The 17,008-nt window shown below is 37.4% G+C and overlaps 2 protein-coding genes across 2 annotated transcripts; both read left to right on the top strand.

The window, feature by feature from the left end:
• Positions 1 to 3,504: 3,504 nt before the first annotated feature.
• On the top strand, positions 3,505 to 4,487 carry LOC149383881 (uncharacterized). Its single transcript, XM_089627935.1, has 2 exons — positions 3,505 to 3,774; positions 4,116 to 4,487. Exons 1-2 carry the CDS (start codon positions 3,505 to 3,507, stop codon positions 4,485 to 4,487), a joined length of 642 nt encoding a protein of 213 aa, XP_089484061.1.
• Positions 4,488 to 8,238: 3,751 nt separating this feature from the next.
• Positions 8,239 to 15,100, top strand: LOC149383880 (ABC transporter B family member 15-like). Its single transcript, XM_089627934.1, has 7 exons — positions 8,239 to 8,475; positions 8,548 to 8,602; positions 8,688 to 8,866; positions 10,739 to 11,199; positions 11,424 to 11,964; positions 12,351 to 13,208; positions 13,608 to 15,100. Exons 1-7 carry the CDS (start codon positions 8,239 to 8,241, stop codon positions 14,976 to 14,978), a joined length of 3,702 nt encoding a protein of 1,233 aa, XP_089484060.1. The 3' UTR covers positions 14,979 to 15,100.
• Positions 15,101 to 17,008: the final 1,908 nt, after the last annotated feature.

Genomic DNA, 17,008 nt, shown 5'->3' with positions numbered 1-17,008 from the left:
CAAAGGGCCGATGGTCAGGCCAGAGGTCCTGAAGAGCGGTAAGTCTTCAAGCCCTCGCCCAAACTCTTGACTCCTTGAGTCGAGCCTAGCCCCTCGAGTTGAGACTTGAGTCGGCTCCCCGTGTCGAGCTTCGCTCCTCGAGTTGAGCCTTGAGTCAGTCTCCTCGAGTCAAGCTTCGCTCCTCGAGTCGAGCTGTGAGTCAGTCTCCTCGAGTCGAGCTTCGCTCCTCGAGTCGAGCCTTGAGTCAGTCTCCTCGAGTCGAGTTTCGCTCCTCGAGTCGAGCCACTCTCGTCTTCTCTATATTTTGCGTGGCAAGAATGGTATTCAAAGACCCCTAAAGGCCCGCAAGAGTCCGGCAAGACGAGCCATTCACCGCACGCACAGCACACTGCGCCAGCCAAACGTGCAGCAAGCAGCGCGCCGCGCCAGGCAGGCGCGCGCCGCGCCAAGACGTGCCCGCCCCGCGCGCTCCATGCGCCGCGCATCCTGCGCCGCGCGCCGCGCGCGTTCCTAGTCCCACATGGACGAAAAAGAAGCCTTCTAAGGCCCCCAAACACCTATATAAACCCCCTCCCATTGAGGGGAAAGCCATCCCATTTATTCTCAAGGAACTTGAGACTTCTCTCTGCTTCTCTGGATGCCATCCTTGGCCTGAAGCAGATTCTCCTCGATTTCTCGTTCTCGGAGATTCTGAAGCGCTTTCCGGGGACTCCCGAGCGCCGCCTCTCTTGATTGAACGATTAATCTTGAGCCCACGAGCGCTCTAACGGTTTTCGACTAAATATCGCCTACGCGTCTAGCACCCTAGACGCGTCCGCCATTTCTGACGAGAAATCGCCTAAGCGTCCGGCATTTCCAACTAGGAATCGCCTACGCGTCCTGAATCTCCGCCAAAACAAGGAACTCTTGACTTAGAGTCTTCCACGTCTCCAAAAGAGAGAAAACACACATTCTCTCTCGCATACGCGATCTCCGAAGTTCTGAGACGTCGCCGATGACTCCTCCGCGCCTCGTCTCCTTCGTTGAGCACGCCTCTTCGCTAAGGCTCCACGCCTCATACTGCGTCCCACACGCTTGAACTACGTTCTGACCTGATCCCACACACGGGTACGTAGGCAGCCGACAACCAAGGCACGGTCACTCCTCCTCCTCACCCCCTACCTCTCCCGAGAGGCGGGTTGATCGGAGAAAACCCTAGCTCGAGACTATCGAGTTCACACTCTTGGCCCGGGTGCGATCACTTGGTCCGGCCTTGGATCGAACCGCCCGAGGTTTTAAATAGTTGTTCATTTTCGTGCGACAACATGGAATTTGTGAAATGAAATGATGTTAGAGCCGCTACAGGGCCGACATAGTTTTTTGTCCAGAGAATCTCGATTCGCATCTGTGAGCTAGAAGAGACTGGATGCAGGGGTGGCCAAGGTCAATTTTGAAGCGGCTTTCAAAGTGGTAGAGGCAGCAGTAGGGTGGTTAGGGACAGAGCTACAATAGGCCCAGAAGGGGCTCAAGCCTATCTAAAAAATATTATTTTACACTTTTAGTCCATTTAAAAAAAAATACATTTTCATATCATGAAAATTTACACTTTTGATGGCTAAGAACGAGACATGGGAAGTCTGATGGGCTTGGAGAAATGTGATTTCAGCGGCCACGGCTCTGGAAGCGGATATGATGGGGGCATATTGTGTTGGAAAATTGTGTATTTATTAATATAAAAGAGAATTTAATATTAAGTTATTGGCTAATTTGTGACAAATATTCGAGTGAGGTCCACTCATCAAAGCTGAAAAGTTTGACTGGAATCTTATTCCTCGTTGCGAGAGATATAAGATCGGTTATTTATTTGCTTAAATCGGAGGTAAGATGAATGAGAAATTGATCCTTAGAGTGTGTTGACAAACATCAAAATTGAATGAATTTGTATGTGTTGTGGTTATAACTTTTTGGACCAGTTATTTTTCTTCATTTATTAAAAACGTTTTGTATGTTTTTAATGGGTTGTTAAGTGCACTAATGGACTGATTTTACCAGCACTAATCATACCATTATGGCTGAACGTTTTTTTTTTTTTTTTTTAACGTTTTTATGCTTAATGGTTTGTAACTTATGAATATCAATGCATCTTAAAGGTGTGAGAAAACGGTTTTAGACTTGCATATATAAGTCAACTTTGTCTCTCATTCAAGAATAAAAAGAAAAAGCCAAGAGCTTATGGCTAAAAGAACACACGAAATACTTTTATTTTTTTCCCATCAATTCTATAGGCGGTAGTATTCTGGCATGCGTTCAAGTTCGCCGGAGTTGAACAAATTAGTATTTTGTTCTTTTCGTACGTCGTTGTATCCTGAGAGTCGATTGCTCATGTTATTCTAGCACTCGGTGGAAGATCAATAACGATTTAAGGAAATTATCGAACAATCTCGACTTGTTCTCATTTATCTTTTTATCGGTCTTGGTGATATCCGATTTAGTTATTTTAATTTGTTTATTTATTTATTTATTTTTTCATGTTTGTGTATTTTATTAGTTTCGTTTCTTAAAATTTATTATGCAATTTGTCTATAAATTCATGGCTAACATATTGTCGTGGGAGATTGTAAGTTAATCTTGGACGTCCTTAGTAATAAGGGAGTTAGTTCATGTTGGACGTTAAGCCCTCTCTTTGAGCTGATTAAAAATGTCGTAGAAAAATTCCGTCTGTGTAAATTCCGGTGGACTTCGAGGGAACGGAATAAAACAGCGCATGCTCTTTGCAAACGGGCAACGGGTCAGACAGAGTATGGGTTTTGTAATCCAAATGTATGGCCTAGTTATGTGCGTGATAATTTACTTTACAGAATGATGTTGATGGGATGGTCCGAGTTAATATAATTTTTGGGAACTGTTTTAAAAAAAAGAATTATATTAAATAAAATTACAGATCAGAATTACGTGTACGTATCAAATAATATTATTATTATGAATAAAATAATATATATTCCATCAAAAAGCAAAATGAATTTCACAAACTGTTTGGGTTACACGTAATAAGATCCTGACAATCAGTGATGACTGATGACCATGACCAATAACCATGTGCTGCACAATAACCATGACCAATATTTCTGACAAATATATTTGCCAAAAATACATAACATGCACATTGAATCAAACATGTTTTTCTGGGGAGAAATTGTCTCGGGATAAGTTTTTTTTAAGAGATTTGTTAATAACTAACCTTTTCATAGAGGAGAGATTAAAATAATAGCCAAACTATACATTTATTTAGAGTAATAGCCAAACACTAATTAGAGTTACGAAATTGCCCTTACTTCAAACGCATGTCACCCACACACCACAGCCATCGATCGTCTCCCTCCACAGCTCTTTCTCCTCCTCTGTCTCCGGCGAGATCTTGTTCACCTCCGCCGATTCGCCGCGTCGCGCGCCACGAACGTGAAGTTCGCCGCCAGCGACGGAGCCGAATCCGGATCCAGATCCTGAATCACGCGGAGCTGGATGTTGATGGAGGATCGGCCAGTCCAGGTCACGGCGCCGAGGAGAGTTAGGTCGTCGGCGACAGAGATCGGTCGAGCGAGGAGGATCCGTTCCACGGCGGCGGTGACGATCAGGAGAGGACGAGTGGTTCCGTCCGCGGCGGAGCAGTGCTTGAAGGCGACGGTTTCGGCTAGGGCGTCAAGATCTTCTAGAAGCTTTCCGATCCTGATGTCGCCCCATGGATTGCGGTACTGCTCGCGGAGCGCCAGGTCGGAGGAGAAGCCGTACGCGACGGCGGTGCGGCTCTGCGAGGAATCTTCATGGCGGCGGAGCCGACGGTGGCGATGGTTTCAAAGATGGAGGATCGGGCTTCCCATAGATGGCGGTGTCTTTCTGATACAATCATGTAATCTTTCTGGCTTTGAATGATTCGTTACTTTCATTGCTCTCTAGCAAAAGCTTATTTCCCCCAAATGAATGAAAGCTATGCAACAAAATCACATGTATAACTGATGCTTGAAAAACTGAGGATCAAAATCAAATCACAAATAGCAAGAACAAGTGCATATAGAAACACTGGAGGTCTCACCGAATTCACAATACATTTTACATCCAAAGATCAGATAAGATCAGGTTAGGTTAGTCATCTTCTGAACCTGGTGTACATCTGCGAGTGCAACGGGCTGCCGGAGGTGGCGGAGTACTGGAAGCAGGTGATCAAGATCAACGACTACCAGAAGAACCGGTTCGTGAACCGGGTTGTGGCGTCGATGTTCAACACGGTGGCGAACAAGAAGATCTTGGTGCTGGGGTTCGTGTTCAAGAAGGACACGGGGGACACGCGCGAGACCCCGGCCATCGATGTGTGCAAGGGGTTGCTGGGGGACAAGGCGCAGGTGAGCATCTACGACCCGCAGGTGACGGAGGACCAGATCCAGCGCGGCCTGGTGATGAACAAGTCCCGATCCGGCCGGCGGGACCCACCATCCGCCGCTTCGATTGCGAAATAGGAAAGAATGCATGCCAAGTGTTTGCATAATTGTCGTGATAAGGAACAAGTTCAATTTCGAACATCGCTCGCCAAGAGTACGTGGCAGCGGTGGGGTCAAGATCATACAACGAGGTATAGGGACACGGTATAGGGACACGATTCACTGCCACGATCACGATGAAGATGACGTGGATCCGGTGGTGGTCCAGTCGAACGGAGATCTTGGTTAATATGATTTACTGTCCTCGATTGTTCACGGAATTAATTAGTAAATCGTATTTACTATCCTAAATAAATACGATTAACTGTTATATCGTAATGTTGTGTATATCGTTCTAAATAAAATTGGATTTACTGTTATATCTACCGTATAAACGAGTGATTTACTCAATGGTTAATAAGATTTACTGTCGGATTTACTGTCCTCGATTGTTCACGGAATTAATTAGTAAATCGTATTTACTGTTAGATTAACTAGTCATCATCTTTGATATTTTCTTGTTAAATTAACTAAAAAATGTTATGGTTAATCGTATTTACTATTGTTCTTGTTACGGTAAATAAGATTTACTATTGTTCTTGTTACGGTAAATAAGATTGACTATTGTTCTTGTTACGGTAAATAAAATTTACTATTGTTCATGTTATGGTAAATAAGATTTACTTTTGTTCATGTTACGGCAAATAAGATTTACTTTTGTTCTTGTTACCGTAAATAAGATTTACTTTTGTTCATGTTACGGCAAATAAGATTTACTTTTGTTCTTGTTACCGTAAATAAGATTTACTTTTGTTCTTGTTACGGTAAATAAGATTTAGTTTTGTTCTTGTTACGGTAAATAAGATTTACTGTAGTTTTTGTTATTGTTAATTAGATTTACTAATTTTTTTGTTATGGACGATATTATTTACTATGATAGTTAATAATATTAACCTAAGGGTAGTATTGAAATATTGAAATGTTCTCATGATAAATTGGCTATTTTCCTAAATATGTTAATAGTTTGGTTATAATTTTAAAATAGGGGTGTTGTTTTGGCTAGTTGTTTAGTCGCCCCAAAAATTTCTCACCAAAAAAATAATTTAACAAAAAATACTAGTAAACCACTTGTTGCATATTTTACCTTCAACATGATGTCAACAATTGATATTTATTGTTGACGTAGATATCAACAATTAACATCTATTGTTGACATCTGTGAGTTTTGATTTTCTGTTTGACATCTATGTCAACAATTGATATCAATTGTAGATATCTATTGTTGAGGGTAAAATTGTATTTGGAGAAGTGGTTTAGTAGTATTTTTAGTCAAATTAAATTTTTGGTGAGAAATTAGAAAAACTTATCAAATGATGGTAGTTGAAGCAATTTCTCTTTTCTTAATTTAAAAAAATGAGTGAAATTGTAAATCGAGATATATGTGAGCATTTTTTCTACTTTCATGTTTCTTGATATCTGCATGGGTACTGATTCTCAGTTTCAATTTCTAACTAAACATACATATTTAAGGGTAATCAATTTGCAAGTCATGACTCGTGAAGTCATCACTTACAAATATTGGCACTTACCATGTGCGGGATCCATATGCCGTGTCTGCGATAAGTGGCGGAGCTAGACTTTGTAGCCGGGAGGAGAGCAAATTTGATTAACTTTTTTTTAATTCTCTAAAGGATGTGTAAGAAAAAAAAATATTTAGGAAGTGAAAACATGATAAAATTATATCATTTTGTATTTTTAATTTGGGGTAAAATTAAGTTGTAAATTTATAAGTGACGTGTAGTAAAAAAATTCAAAAGGGATAAATATGAATAAATTATATAATTTTGAGATAAAAAGTATAAAATATCAAGATAAAAAATTTAATTTTTAAAAAATGTAAGGGGTAAACATTTAATTTTTACAAGTTCAGGGGGGCATTGGCCCACCATAGGCCTAAATTGCATCCGCCCTTGTCTACGATAGTGGTTCATATATATTCTGTAAGTCACTGCACAAATACCGTAAATACCTCGAATTTCGTATATACTTCTAATTTTTCACTATAAATATATGTTAAATTGTAAAATTTACTTTAAAATTGCAAATATCACAACTAATAATTTGACCGTTTGCATCTAGAGTTTTTTATTCGAGATATAGAGTCAATCAATAAAGAGATATGATCGATGCAATGTCAATGTCTTCTAACAATAACGTTTATCGAGTTTCCTAAATTTGTTGGTTCGGTCTCACTTACTCAACATAGTTCAAAAGCTTTGTCAACAACAACAACCAAGATGAAGACGATCACAATCAAGGAAGAATTTGTTTCCCATGCTAAGTTTATCAATAGACACTCAATTTTTGTTTAATAGCCGTCAGGAGACTTACATTATAACATGTATTTATATGATGACTTCATATGGGTATTGCAGAATCAACAATTTCACGGAAGGTATGCTCTTTTTTTTTCTAAGGCAGCTTCATTGTTAATGAGGATTGAACCCACGACCTCCACTTTGGAGGTAGTTTAGAATTATCAACTAAATTATGCTATGTACCACCATGGAAGGTATGCTGCATACCATTGAAATGAAGGTGTAGTACTATAGCGGTATTAATCATGAGCATGAAAGTCATTTAAAAGATCAGTTTCGTGTATATATATATATATATATATATATATATATATATATATATATATATACATACATACAGGCACGAAGCCACATAGTGCTCAGGGGTGTTATATATAGTCCTCGCTCGAAAAGAAATTTGCACTTTTTTCACAGTTTTTAAATTTTTATTTTAATTTACCCATAATATTTACAAATTAGCCCTCCTCAACTTTTTTTTTTCCGCATATTAACCTCCCTAACTTGAATTCCTGACTTAGTCCCTATATATATATATATATATATATATATATATATATATAAGACAGAGTTGCAGATCTCTAAGTGAATCAATTATATATTTTAAATTATATTTACATACTAGAAATTGACATATATTTAAGGATTCATAATTGATTTGAGATAAGAAGAAGATTACTTTAAATTTTAATATCACTTTACCCCTATATTAAGAATTTATTTTTAAGGATATAGCTTTCTTGTCGGCAGAGATTAAATTCACGACCTCTATTTCGGAGGTGGTGTGGAAGTACCGATTAAACTATGCTAGATACCACGTCATTATTAAGATCTAGGTGCACGAGATGCATGCTAGCTATAAGTGTTGATATCGATATATTTAGGCATTTTTTTATTCTTCCATATTTCTTGATCTCTGCGTGTGTTCTGACTCCCAGTTTCAACCACTACAAACTAAAAATATATAGTAAAGGGCGATCGATTTGAAATTGACATATATATATTTATGATTCGAAATTGATTTGAGAACAAGAGGAAGATTACTTTAGAGATTTTAATATCACTTTGCCACCATTAAAATACATGGTTTATCTTTTAATTCAAGATTTTAGAGCTTTATTGGCAGGCACGAACAACATTACCTTCTTTTGTTAGGGCGGCTGATATTGGTTCAAGAGCACTCTGTTTTTTAGTCCATTCATGCACTCCCTAGTTTATAATAAATATATATATATATATATATATATATATATATATTTACTAACACGATATATATATATATATATATATATATATATATATATATTAAGTATATAGTCTAGCATATATATATTTGGATAAAATAGCTGAGGAGTTTGGCCATAAAGAAGTGGTAGTAATTTGGTAGGCGAGAGATATCATTAGCTTTTGAGAAAATGGTCTCAAAAGAAAGCAACGATGACAAGAAAAGTGGCGGTGAAAATGGGTCGATAAGGTCAATATTCATGCACGCCGATGGAGTGGATAAATGTCTCATGGCTTTGGGTTTCGTCGGAGCCGTTTCAGATGGCTTCGCCGATCGCGTTGCTTTGCTTTTCGCCAGCAAGATGTTTAACGCTATCGGCTCTTCTTCTAACCTAGACCCACAAGAATTTTCACACACTCTTAATAAGGTATATATTTATATATTATGTATGTATATGTGTGACACAGATAGCGATAACATTTATATAACAATTTTGCAGATTGCGGTGATCTGGTTATACATTTCTGGTCTATTAGGGGTTGCTGGTTTTCTAGGTCAATTACTCTCTACCTCAAGCTCTAATAAGGTGTTTATAGTGTAATATTTGTTATAATCTGATGAATTTTTTGGGAGTTTCAGAAGCGTATTGTTGGACGAGAACGGGTGAGAGACAGGCTTCAAGAATGAGAAGCAGGTACTTGAAAGCAGTGCTGCGACAAGACCTTACTTGCTTTGACTTGGACGCCACGGCAACATCTGAAGCCATAACAACCATCTCCTACGATACTCTACTTATTCAAGACACCATCAGTGAAAAGGTGTGTGTATATCCTATCAAATCGATTTATATATCTTGAGATTACTTTTTTCTGTAATATTTCAAATTCAGAACCTTCTCGATCTCAACTCACCTTATTATGATCACACAACTTTAATTTTTTAGATAACCTACGTAGACAAGTTTGACGCATAATATTATATCCTATAAAACCAAGTGGGTTATACACCCATTTTAAATGGGATGACAAATTTACGCGTACACATACTCTATTTGTTATCGATAGGATTTTACGTGAACATAATAGTGGAAATTGGGAATAATATGAGTATTAGCCGTTAAAAATTATACTTGTATAAATAGAGTAAGTACCCTACCCAAAGACCATATATATATATATATATATATATATATATATATATATTACTATCTATATATAGTTTATAATTGTAAATTTCTAATATATTGTCACTATAATAAACCATTTCTTAAAAAAAATGTAATATATAATGAACTAAAAACTTAATGTTTTCGTGTATCATTTCTGATATGTAAATTTAAGTACTTTTAAAAAAAATTGTTTATTTTTTTCACAAAATATAATATTAAATCGGTAAAAAGTCCATTGGTTTACCCTGAACTAAACACATACCTTTTAAAAATAAACGGATATGAGTAAAGTATGATTTTATTTATTTTTCGTGGGTGTGGTCCTATTTTATAGGACAATACTCACTGTCATCTATTTTTAGTTCTTTTCACAAGGTATCTTAAATTTTGTGATGAAATCTATCACTTTACAACTTAAAACATGGTTTCAACTTAAATTACTTAAAAGTACAAACAAAATTATATTTTAACCTTCAAACTAGTAAATAAATGTCAAAGTTTGCATTTGTAGAGTAACATTTTTTTCAATGTTACTTTCGAAAATAGATAAACAGACGATTTAAGTTTGTACATATGCAAAAAGTTGTTTAGGTGTTAGATTTGGTTAAAAATAGGGAAAATAACACATATATATAATGTGTTTTAGTGAAATGTCGACTTTAACCTTTGGTTTTCAAAAATGTCGAGATCATACCCTCTGTTTAACTAAAATGATGAAATTATACCATGAAAGGAATAACAGTGTCACAAATCTCCCTTTCATTGATATTAACTCTTATATAAGAAAAACCGAATCAAATTCAAAACAGTATCCTAATTTCAAAATTTCAAATTTTGAAATAAAAATAGCCATAAATTGAAATTAAATAATAAAATTCATATATCTCAAGAGATGACTTTTTTTGTGTTCGAATTGCAACTCTGAATCCTGGGTTCTCTGTTCGAATCTGTAATTTTGACGACTATATATCAACTGTCGATTTTTACCTTTTTGCCTCTTTTTGCGTTCTTCGCGATTAAGAGACTGTTGTTTATTTTTTAGTTTTTTTTTAATAAATTACATATATGACGCGAATGAATAAAGATAATTGGTGTTTACATATAAATATTATAGTCAACGTCAATGAAAAGTCAATGAAAATAAGATTTGTGGCACTGTTGTCTATTTTAGGGTATAATTTCGTCATTTTAGTTAAACAGATGGTATGATCACAACATTTTTGAAAACCAAAGGATAAACTCGACATTTCACTAAAACACAAGGTATATATGTGTCATTTTCCCTTAAAAATAATATTTACGAAAATTACTTACGTGAATCAGAAGTTTGAGGTCCAATTTAGTTATAAAACGAATTTACTAACAAAAATGTCACTCCTTAACATTCAAGGGACTATGGTTTCGCTCCTAATTATTATAGTGCTGGGAGTACTTTTTTATGGTGTCAATATTCTTGGATTTAGAACGTGCTAGAGTAAAATTTGGTATTAAGATATTTATTAAACCGTACCACACCCAACAGGTGCCAGATTGCATCCGCAAAATCTCGACGTTTGTAGCGAGTTATGTAATGGCCTTCATATTGGTCTGGCAATTGGCTTTGGTTTCGCTACCATTGGCCGTGTTTCTAGTGATTCCAGGTTTGTTGTGTGGACGGTCTTTGATTGACTTAGCAGCGCAGATCAAAAGAGAATACAACAAGGCCGGTTCGATAGCTGAAATGACGATATCGTCCATTAGAACAGTCTACGCGTTTGTGGGTGAGAAGAGAAGTATAGAGCAGTTTTCGAATGCCCTAGATTTGTCTATGAAGTTGGGGTTGAGGCAGGGTTTGGTCAAAGGGTTGACCATTGGAAGTAGTAATGCCAGCGTGTTTGTTGTTTGGTCTTTTCTTTGCTACTATGGCAGTAGATTGGTCATGTACAATGGTGCCCAAGGAGGGACTATTTATGCCGTTGGTATTTCCGTCGTCGAAGGAGGATTGTAAGAATCTCTAAGCCTCTTCTTTCCTTATTTTTAGTTAGATATTTATTTTTCGAGATCATGTAGATATGTATCTATAGCAGTATATTTGTAGCAATATTGATCAAATGAACTTGTGTTTCTTTGGTATATTGTTATCTTGTCCAGAACTAGCCTAATTGTTTTATGACATGATTTAAATCCCTTTTCATATCATGAACCAGCTTTTGTTTTATGAATAACAGGATATTAGGCCGTGGTTTATCGGACCTAAAGGACATAGCAGAAGCATGTTGCGTCGGAAAACGAGTAATGGGTGTAATTAATCGCGTCCCGGCAATAGATTCCGAGGACACAAAAGGCATTGTTTTGGAGGATGTTTTGGGGCGAATCGAATTCAAGCGAGTCAATTTCTCATATCCTTCGAGACCCGAGAGTGTCATCTTTGAAAACTTTAGCCTAACCATCTCCCCGAGAAAGACGGTCGCGCTGGTCGGGGCTAGCGGCTCTGGGAAGTCCACAGCTTTGGCTTTGCTACAAAGGTTTTACGACCCGCTCGAAGGTGAGATTCTTCTCGACGGAGTTTCCATCGACAAATTTCAAATAAAATGGCTGAGGTCACAAATGGCATTGGTGAGTCAAGAGCCCTCGCTCTTCTCAACCACTATAAAGGAAAACATACTTTTCGGCAAAGAAGATGCGAATATGGATGACATTTTGGAGGCTTCCATTGCTAGTGATGCTCATATTTTTATTTCACAATTGCCTCAAGGTTATGACACGCAGGTCAGTATGGAAGATTAGGAATTGTTTAGTAGCATTCATTTAGTTTAATCTGTATCCGGGTTATAAAACCAGTTTTTCAAAATTTGGTTCCTCAAAATAATTGAAACCGATTTTTCAGTGCATAGGTTGAAAAACAAGATAAATTAAATTTAAAATTGAAACTGGTTCGGTTATAGTTAATCGAATTTCTAGATTGCTGAGGTATTTCCAATTTTTTGATATAAATCAATTTGATTTTTATAAACTGATTTTTGGAGGGGAAGATGCTGCCATAAATATTTAAAAAAATATGTATATCTTGTATACAAAGTTATCAAATGACCTTGAGTTGTCCTCTCATTTCCTTATTTTAAGTTTTTTGTACAAACTTGGGTAAAATAATATAGGTTGGTGAGAGAGGTGTTCAATTGTCAGGAGGACAAAAACAGAGAATCGCAATCGCTCGGGCAATCATCAGAAAGCCTCGGATTCTCTTGCTAGACGAAGCCACAAGTGCACTTGACTCTGAGTCAGAAAGAGCCGTTCAAGAGGCGATAAACAAAGTGTCTTTGGGAAGAACCACCATAATCGTTGCCCATCGTCTATCAACCATTCAAAACGCCGACACGATTGTGGTAATGGAGAATGGCCGAGTCAATGAAATTGGCTCTCACGAAGAGCTATTACAAGATGAAAGAGGGTTTTATGCGTCTCTTGTTCGTCTGCAGAGAATCGAGACTGAGAACTCTGATATACACTCACAACACAATAAATTCCTCTGCACTAGAAATAACTCAAACGATACAAATTCCCTAGCTCTTAATGCCCTTCCTTTGATTCATAATAACGAAGGTTTGAACTGTCAGAAGAGTCCTAAACCATCATATTGGAGGTTGTTGAGCTTGAATAGGCAAGAATGGAAGCAAGGGATGTTAGGATGCTTGAGCGCGATTCTATTCGGTGCTGTTCAGCCTTTGTTTTCAGTTGCTATGGGAGCCATAGTAGTGGTGTTCTTCTCTCCGAATCATGCCGAAGTAAGAGAAAGCGTTAGAAAATCGGTGATGTGGTTTCTACTTCTCTCTGTGTTCTCGTTGATGGTTAGCGTAAGCCAACATTATTATTTCGCCTATGTGGGAGAGTATCTGACAATGCGGATCCGAAAGATGATGTACTCAAATATACTTACCTTTGAGGTGGAGTGGTTCGATAAAGATGAGAATTCCAGTGGCGTTACTTGTTCTAGACTTGCAAAAGATGCCAATCTGGTATGTGTATTTGAACTCACTTTGCTATATAGATCTATTACTTCACTTTGCTTTTTTTTTTTTTTTTTTTCTGTACAGAAATATGATTAGGATCCTCAAGCTTTCTAGTTTATGTACTTGTCAGAAAGTAAAACAATTTCATCAAGATTTTAATACTTAACATGTTACTAGAATGAGCACAACGAAGCACCGTTTTGAACAGGCACATTAAAGATGTCATGTTAGAAAAATATTGCGAATCGGTATTTCAAGAATAATTGATACAACTAAGATGTCTCATAATAGGCCCTGATTTACTAAATTGTAGTCCAAGTAATAATAACATGTAAGGACTAACGGTGTGTTACCGTGCCATCAAATAACTCTGTTTTGGTTGAACAATTCCTGATTTATGTGCAGGTGAGATCTTTAGTGGGTGACAGAGTGTCCCTTATTGTACAAGCTATCTCCGCCGTGACAATAGCGTGGATAATTGGGTTGATCATTGCCTGGAGGCTTGCCATTGTCTCAATAGCAGTCCAACCCTTAATTATCGCATGTTTCTACACTAGGCGGTTCCTTCTAAGTAACATGTTGAAAGAGGCAGCAAAAGAGCAAATCGAGAGCACAAAAATCGTTGCCGAAGCGGTTTCCAATTTGAGAACAGTCACAACATTCTCCTCGCAAGAAAGGATACTTAAGTTGCTTGAAAAGGCTCAAGAAAAGCCTCAAAAAGAGAACATTCGTCAGTCGTGGTACGCGGGAATATCGCTCGGTTTTTCTAGTTGCATTCGTCTTTGTATTTGGTGCTTGAACTATTGGTACGGAGGTAAGCTCGTCTCCGAAGGCTATATAAGCCCCACGGCAGTGTTTCAGACCGTAGCGGTAGTCGTTACCACAGGACGTGTCATAGCTGAAGCGGGAACCGTGACCATTTTTCTTGCCAGAGGTTGGGATGCGATTCAGTCGATTTTCAAAATACTAGACAAGGAAACAAAAATTGAACCCGAAAACTCCAAAGGTTTCCAGCCAGAAAATATAGAAGGTCGCGTCGAATTACATGACATTCACTTTTCATACGCATCTCGGCCACACTCCATGGTTTTGGATGGCTTTTCATTGAACGTGGAAGCTAAGAGATCGGTTGCGTTGGTGGGGAGAAGCGGATCGGGAAAATCCACAGTAATAGGATTAATCGAAAGGTTTTATGATCCGCTGAAAGGTGTAGTGAAAATCGATGGTCGAGATATAAGATCTTACCACCTTAAGTCGTTGAGATATTACATTGCGCTCGTCAACCAAGAACCGACTCTATTCACCGGCACGATACGAGAGAACATCACATTAGGACTATCTAACGACGTCAATGAAGCTGAGATCGTTGAAGCTGCTAAGGCATCGAACGTCCACGATTTCATAACCGCGCAGAAAGACGGGTACGACACTAGTTGCGGGGGCAGAGGATTACAACTATCGGGCGGTCAAAAACAAAGGATTGCAATAGCACGAGCTATGTTGAGAAATCCGGCAATTTTGCTTCTCGACGAAGCAACTAGCGCGCTCGACAGTTACGCCGAGAAGGCGGTTCAAGAGGCATTAGATCGCTTGATGACACGTAGTACTAGTATCATTGTAGCTCATAGATTGTGTACAATACAAAACTGCGATGAGATTGTCGTGTTGGATAAAGGGCGAGTGGTCGAGAAAGGGACCCACTCTTCGCTTATGGCGATAGGACCAACGGGTTCTTATTGCACACTCGCGAGCCTCCAATCAAAATTACTTGATTAGCAATCATGAGTATAGCAATCATTAAAAGCTTATTCAAATTTTAATTAAAATCAATGATTTGTTGTTCTTTGTTACTTCTTTGAGATAATTTTTTCTCCATGAGTTTAAATTGAAAAATTAATCCCACCGTTCGGGCTATTTATGAGATTTTATTTGTTAGTGTTCTTCTCGTTCTGTTCGGACTTTAAAAAACAACTCTTTACTTTTTTTTGTGATATCTTCTCTTCTTATTGTAATTAAAAGTTGAATGAGCTTATAGTCGGGTTGATCTAATTAACCGCTTGCATATGTATGAATATTAATATAATAAAGGGTACATTAGAAAAATAGCGTCAATTTAAACGTTTGACATTGCTAAATAGTAAACGTTTAGTAAATTTTAGGTAAATAACTATTTTCATGTTTTTACATACGTAAGTCTCAGATAAATAAACACTTTCATATATTAGATTACGTCATTATTTACGACTATTTAACTAAATTTATCAAACGTTATTTATTTAGCAATGTCAAATGTTTAAATTGGTTACTTTCCTAATTTTCTGTATATTAAATGCTACGCCCATATATGCTATGTGCACCTGATATTGTGGATGACAACATGTACATGAATAACCGGATAACCGGATGTAGCTAAAACATATCGGGTGCACTCTAAACTTGTATTATTAAAAGCTGTTTATTTGTCAACAAACAATAAAAATTGGGGCAGTGTAGCAAAAATAACCAGTTTGAAACTATAGATTTTGTTTTTAGCCTATGTTTCATAACTTTTAGGGAAATAGCCAACGTGCTTAGGTGTCAATTATTAATAGACTAATTTGCCCTTTTACTTAATCAAATGGAAATAATGAATATAATTATATTAAATAATAGGCAATAACGATATAAAATAACAGACAATTTCAAAAATTTTATACGTAGTGTTTAACCTCTAACAAATAACAAAATATTTTATCAAAGATATCATTAATCACGCGGCGCGCTAATCTAGAACGACTTCACCAAGACTGACGTTACTGTGTAAGAACCCGTCAACACAGATAATAAACGTAAATTACTGGAAATTATCTCATTCTCCACATTTAAGTAATTTGAATGGAAATAACTGTAAATAAATAATCTGTACCTCTACATTTTTCCAAAAACTGACATTCGAAAATCTTCACTGTTAAATAAAAATAATTAACAGTGAGAGTCGGGCCACCTCTAACCAAGCTCCGATTGTCTCTCCCGCCAACCACCACCGTGAGGGTCGTCGCGACCCCGTCTCCAAGCTCTCCCTCCCCTACGCTCTCGTCAACCGCCTCCTGTGGGCGTTGATCTGGCTCCGACGAGCCTTCGCCGACCTCCTCCGCCGCCTCCGGCCGATCTGCGTCATCGGCGACAACTTCTTCGGCTGGACTGCCCCCTTGGCCCGCGACCTCGGCGTCTTCCTCGTCATCTTGGCGTGTTGAAGGTTAAAAAAAAAAACCCAGATCTGATTTTGTTGAGAGAGAGAGAGAACGTGGTTAAAAAAACCCAGATTTGATTTTGTGGAGAGAGAAAGAGAGAGAGAGCGATAAAGAGAGAGAGAAAACGTGGAAGATAGAGAGAGAACGTGGATTGGTAACTATCTTCTACAAAATAGGAATTTAACATGCACAAAAAAAGGAAAAAAAAACGTGATTTTAAAAGATTGCTTTAATTATTGAAGGACAAAAAAGTAAAAAATATTTTGCCACCTAATATGTTTGGCTATTTCCTTAAAAAACTTCAAACATAGGCTAAATCTCAAACCTAATGTTATAGGTGGTCTAGTTACTTAGAAAACTCATTGTGTTTATTGTTCAGTTTTTTCTTATATAAAAATAATTAAAAACGGGCTGTTAATGTGTGTGTGTGTGTGTGTTTTTTTTTTTTTTTTTTACATGATCTTATCAATTCAGAGGGGAGAAAGTTTTGAACGTTTTATTGAAGAAAGTTTTTCAAATAACGTGTGTTTATTAAAGGAATTACTAATAAAATAATTAATAAATGAGATTTTCTTT

The sequence above is a fragment of the Urtica dioica genome, chromosome 10 (genome assembly GCF_054948205.1).
Source record: "Urtica dioica subsp. dioica isolate 48M chromosome 10, U.dioica_male_clone48M_v1_H2, whole genome shotgun sequence".
NCBI classification, from domain to species: domain Eukaryota; kingdom Viridiplantae; phylum Streptophyta; class Magnoliopsida; order Rosales; family Urticaceae; genus Urtica; species Urtica dioica.
This window is presented reverse-complemented; position numbering and strand designations above follow the sequence as displayed.

Excerpts from the sequence above, each read along its gene's own strand:
- LOC149383881 (XM_089627935.1), top strand. The coding sequence starts at position 3,505 with ATGGAGGATCGGCCAGTCCAGGTCACGGCGCCGAGGAGAGTTAGGTCG. Across the intron at positions 3,775-4,115 it reads AGAAGCCGTACGCGACGGCG|GTTAGTCATCTTCTGAACCT; the intron begins GTGCGGCTCTGC and ends AGATCAGGTTAG.
- LOC149383880 (XM_089627934.1), top strand. The coding sequence starts at position 8,239 with ATGGTCTCAAAAGAAAGCAACGATGACAAGAAAAGTGGCGGTGAAAAT. Across the intron at positions 8,603-8,687 it reads AGGGGTTGCTGGTTTTCTAG|AAGCGTATTGTTGGACGAGA; the intron begins GTCAATTACTCT and ends TGGGAGTTTCAG. Across the intron at positions 11,200-11,423 it reads TCCGTCGTCGAAGGAGGATT|GATATTAGGCCGTGGTTTAT; the intron begins GTAAGAATCTCT and ends TATGAATAACAG.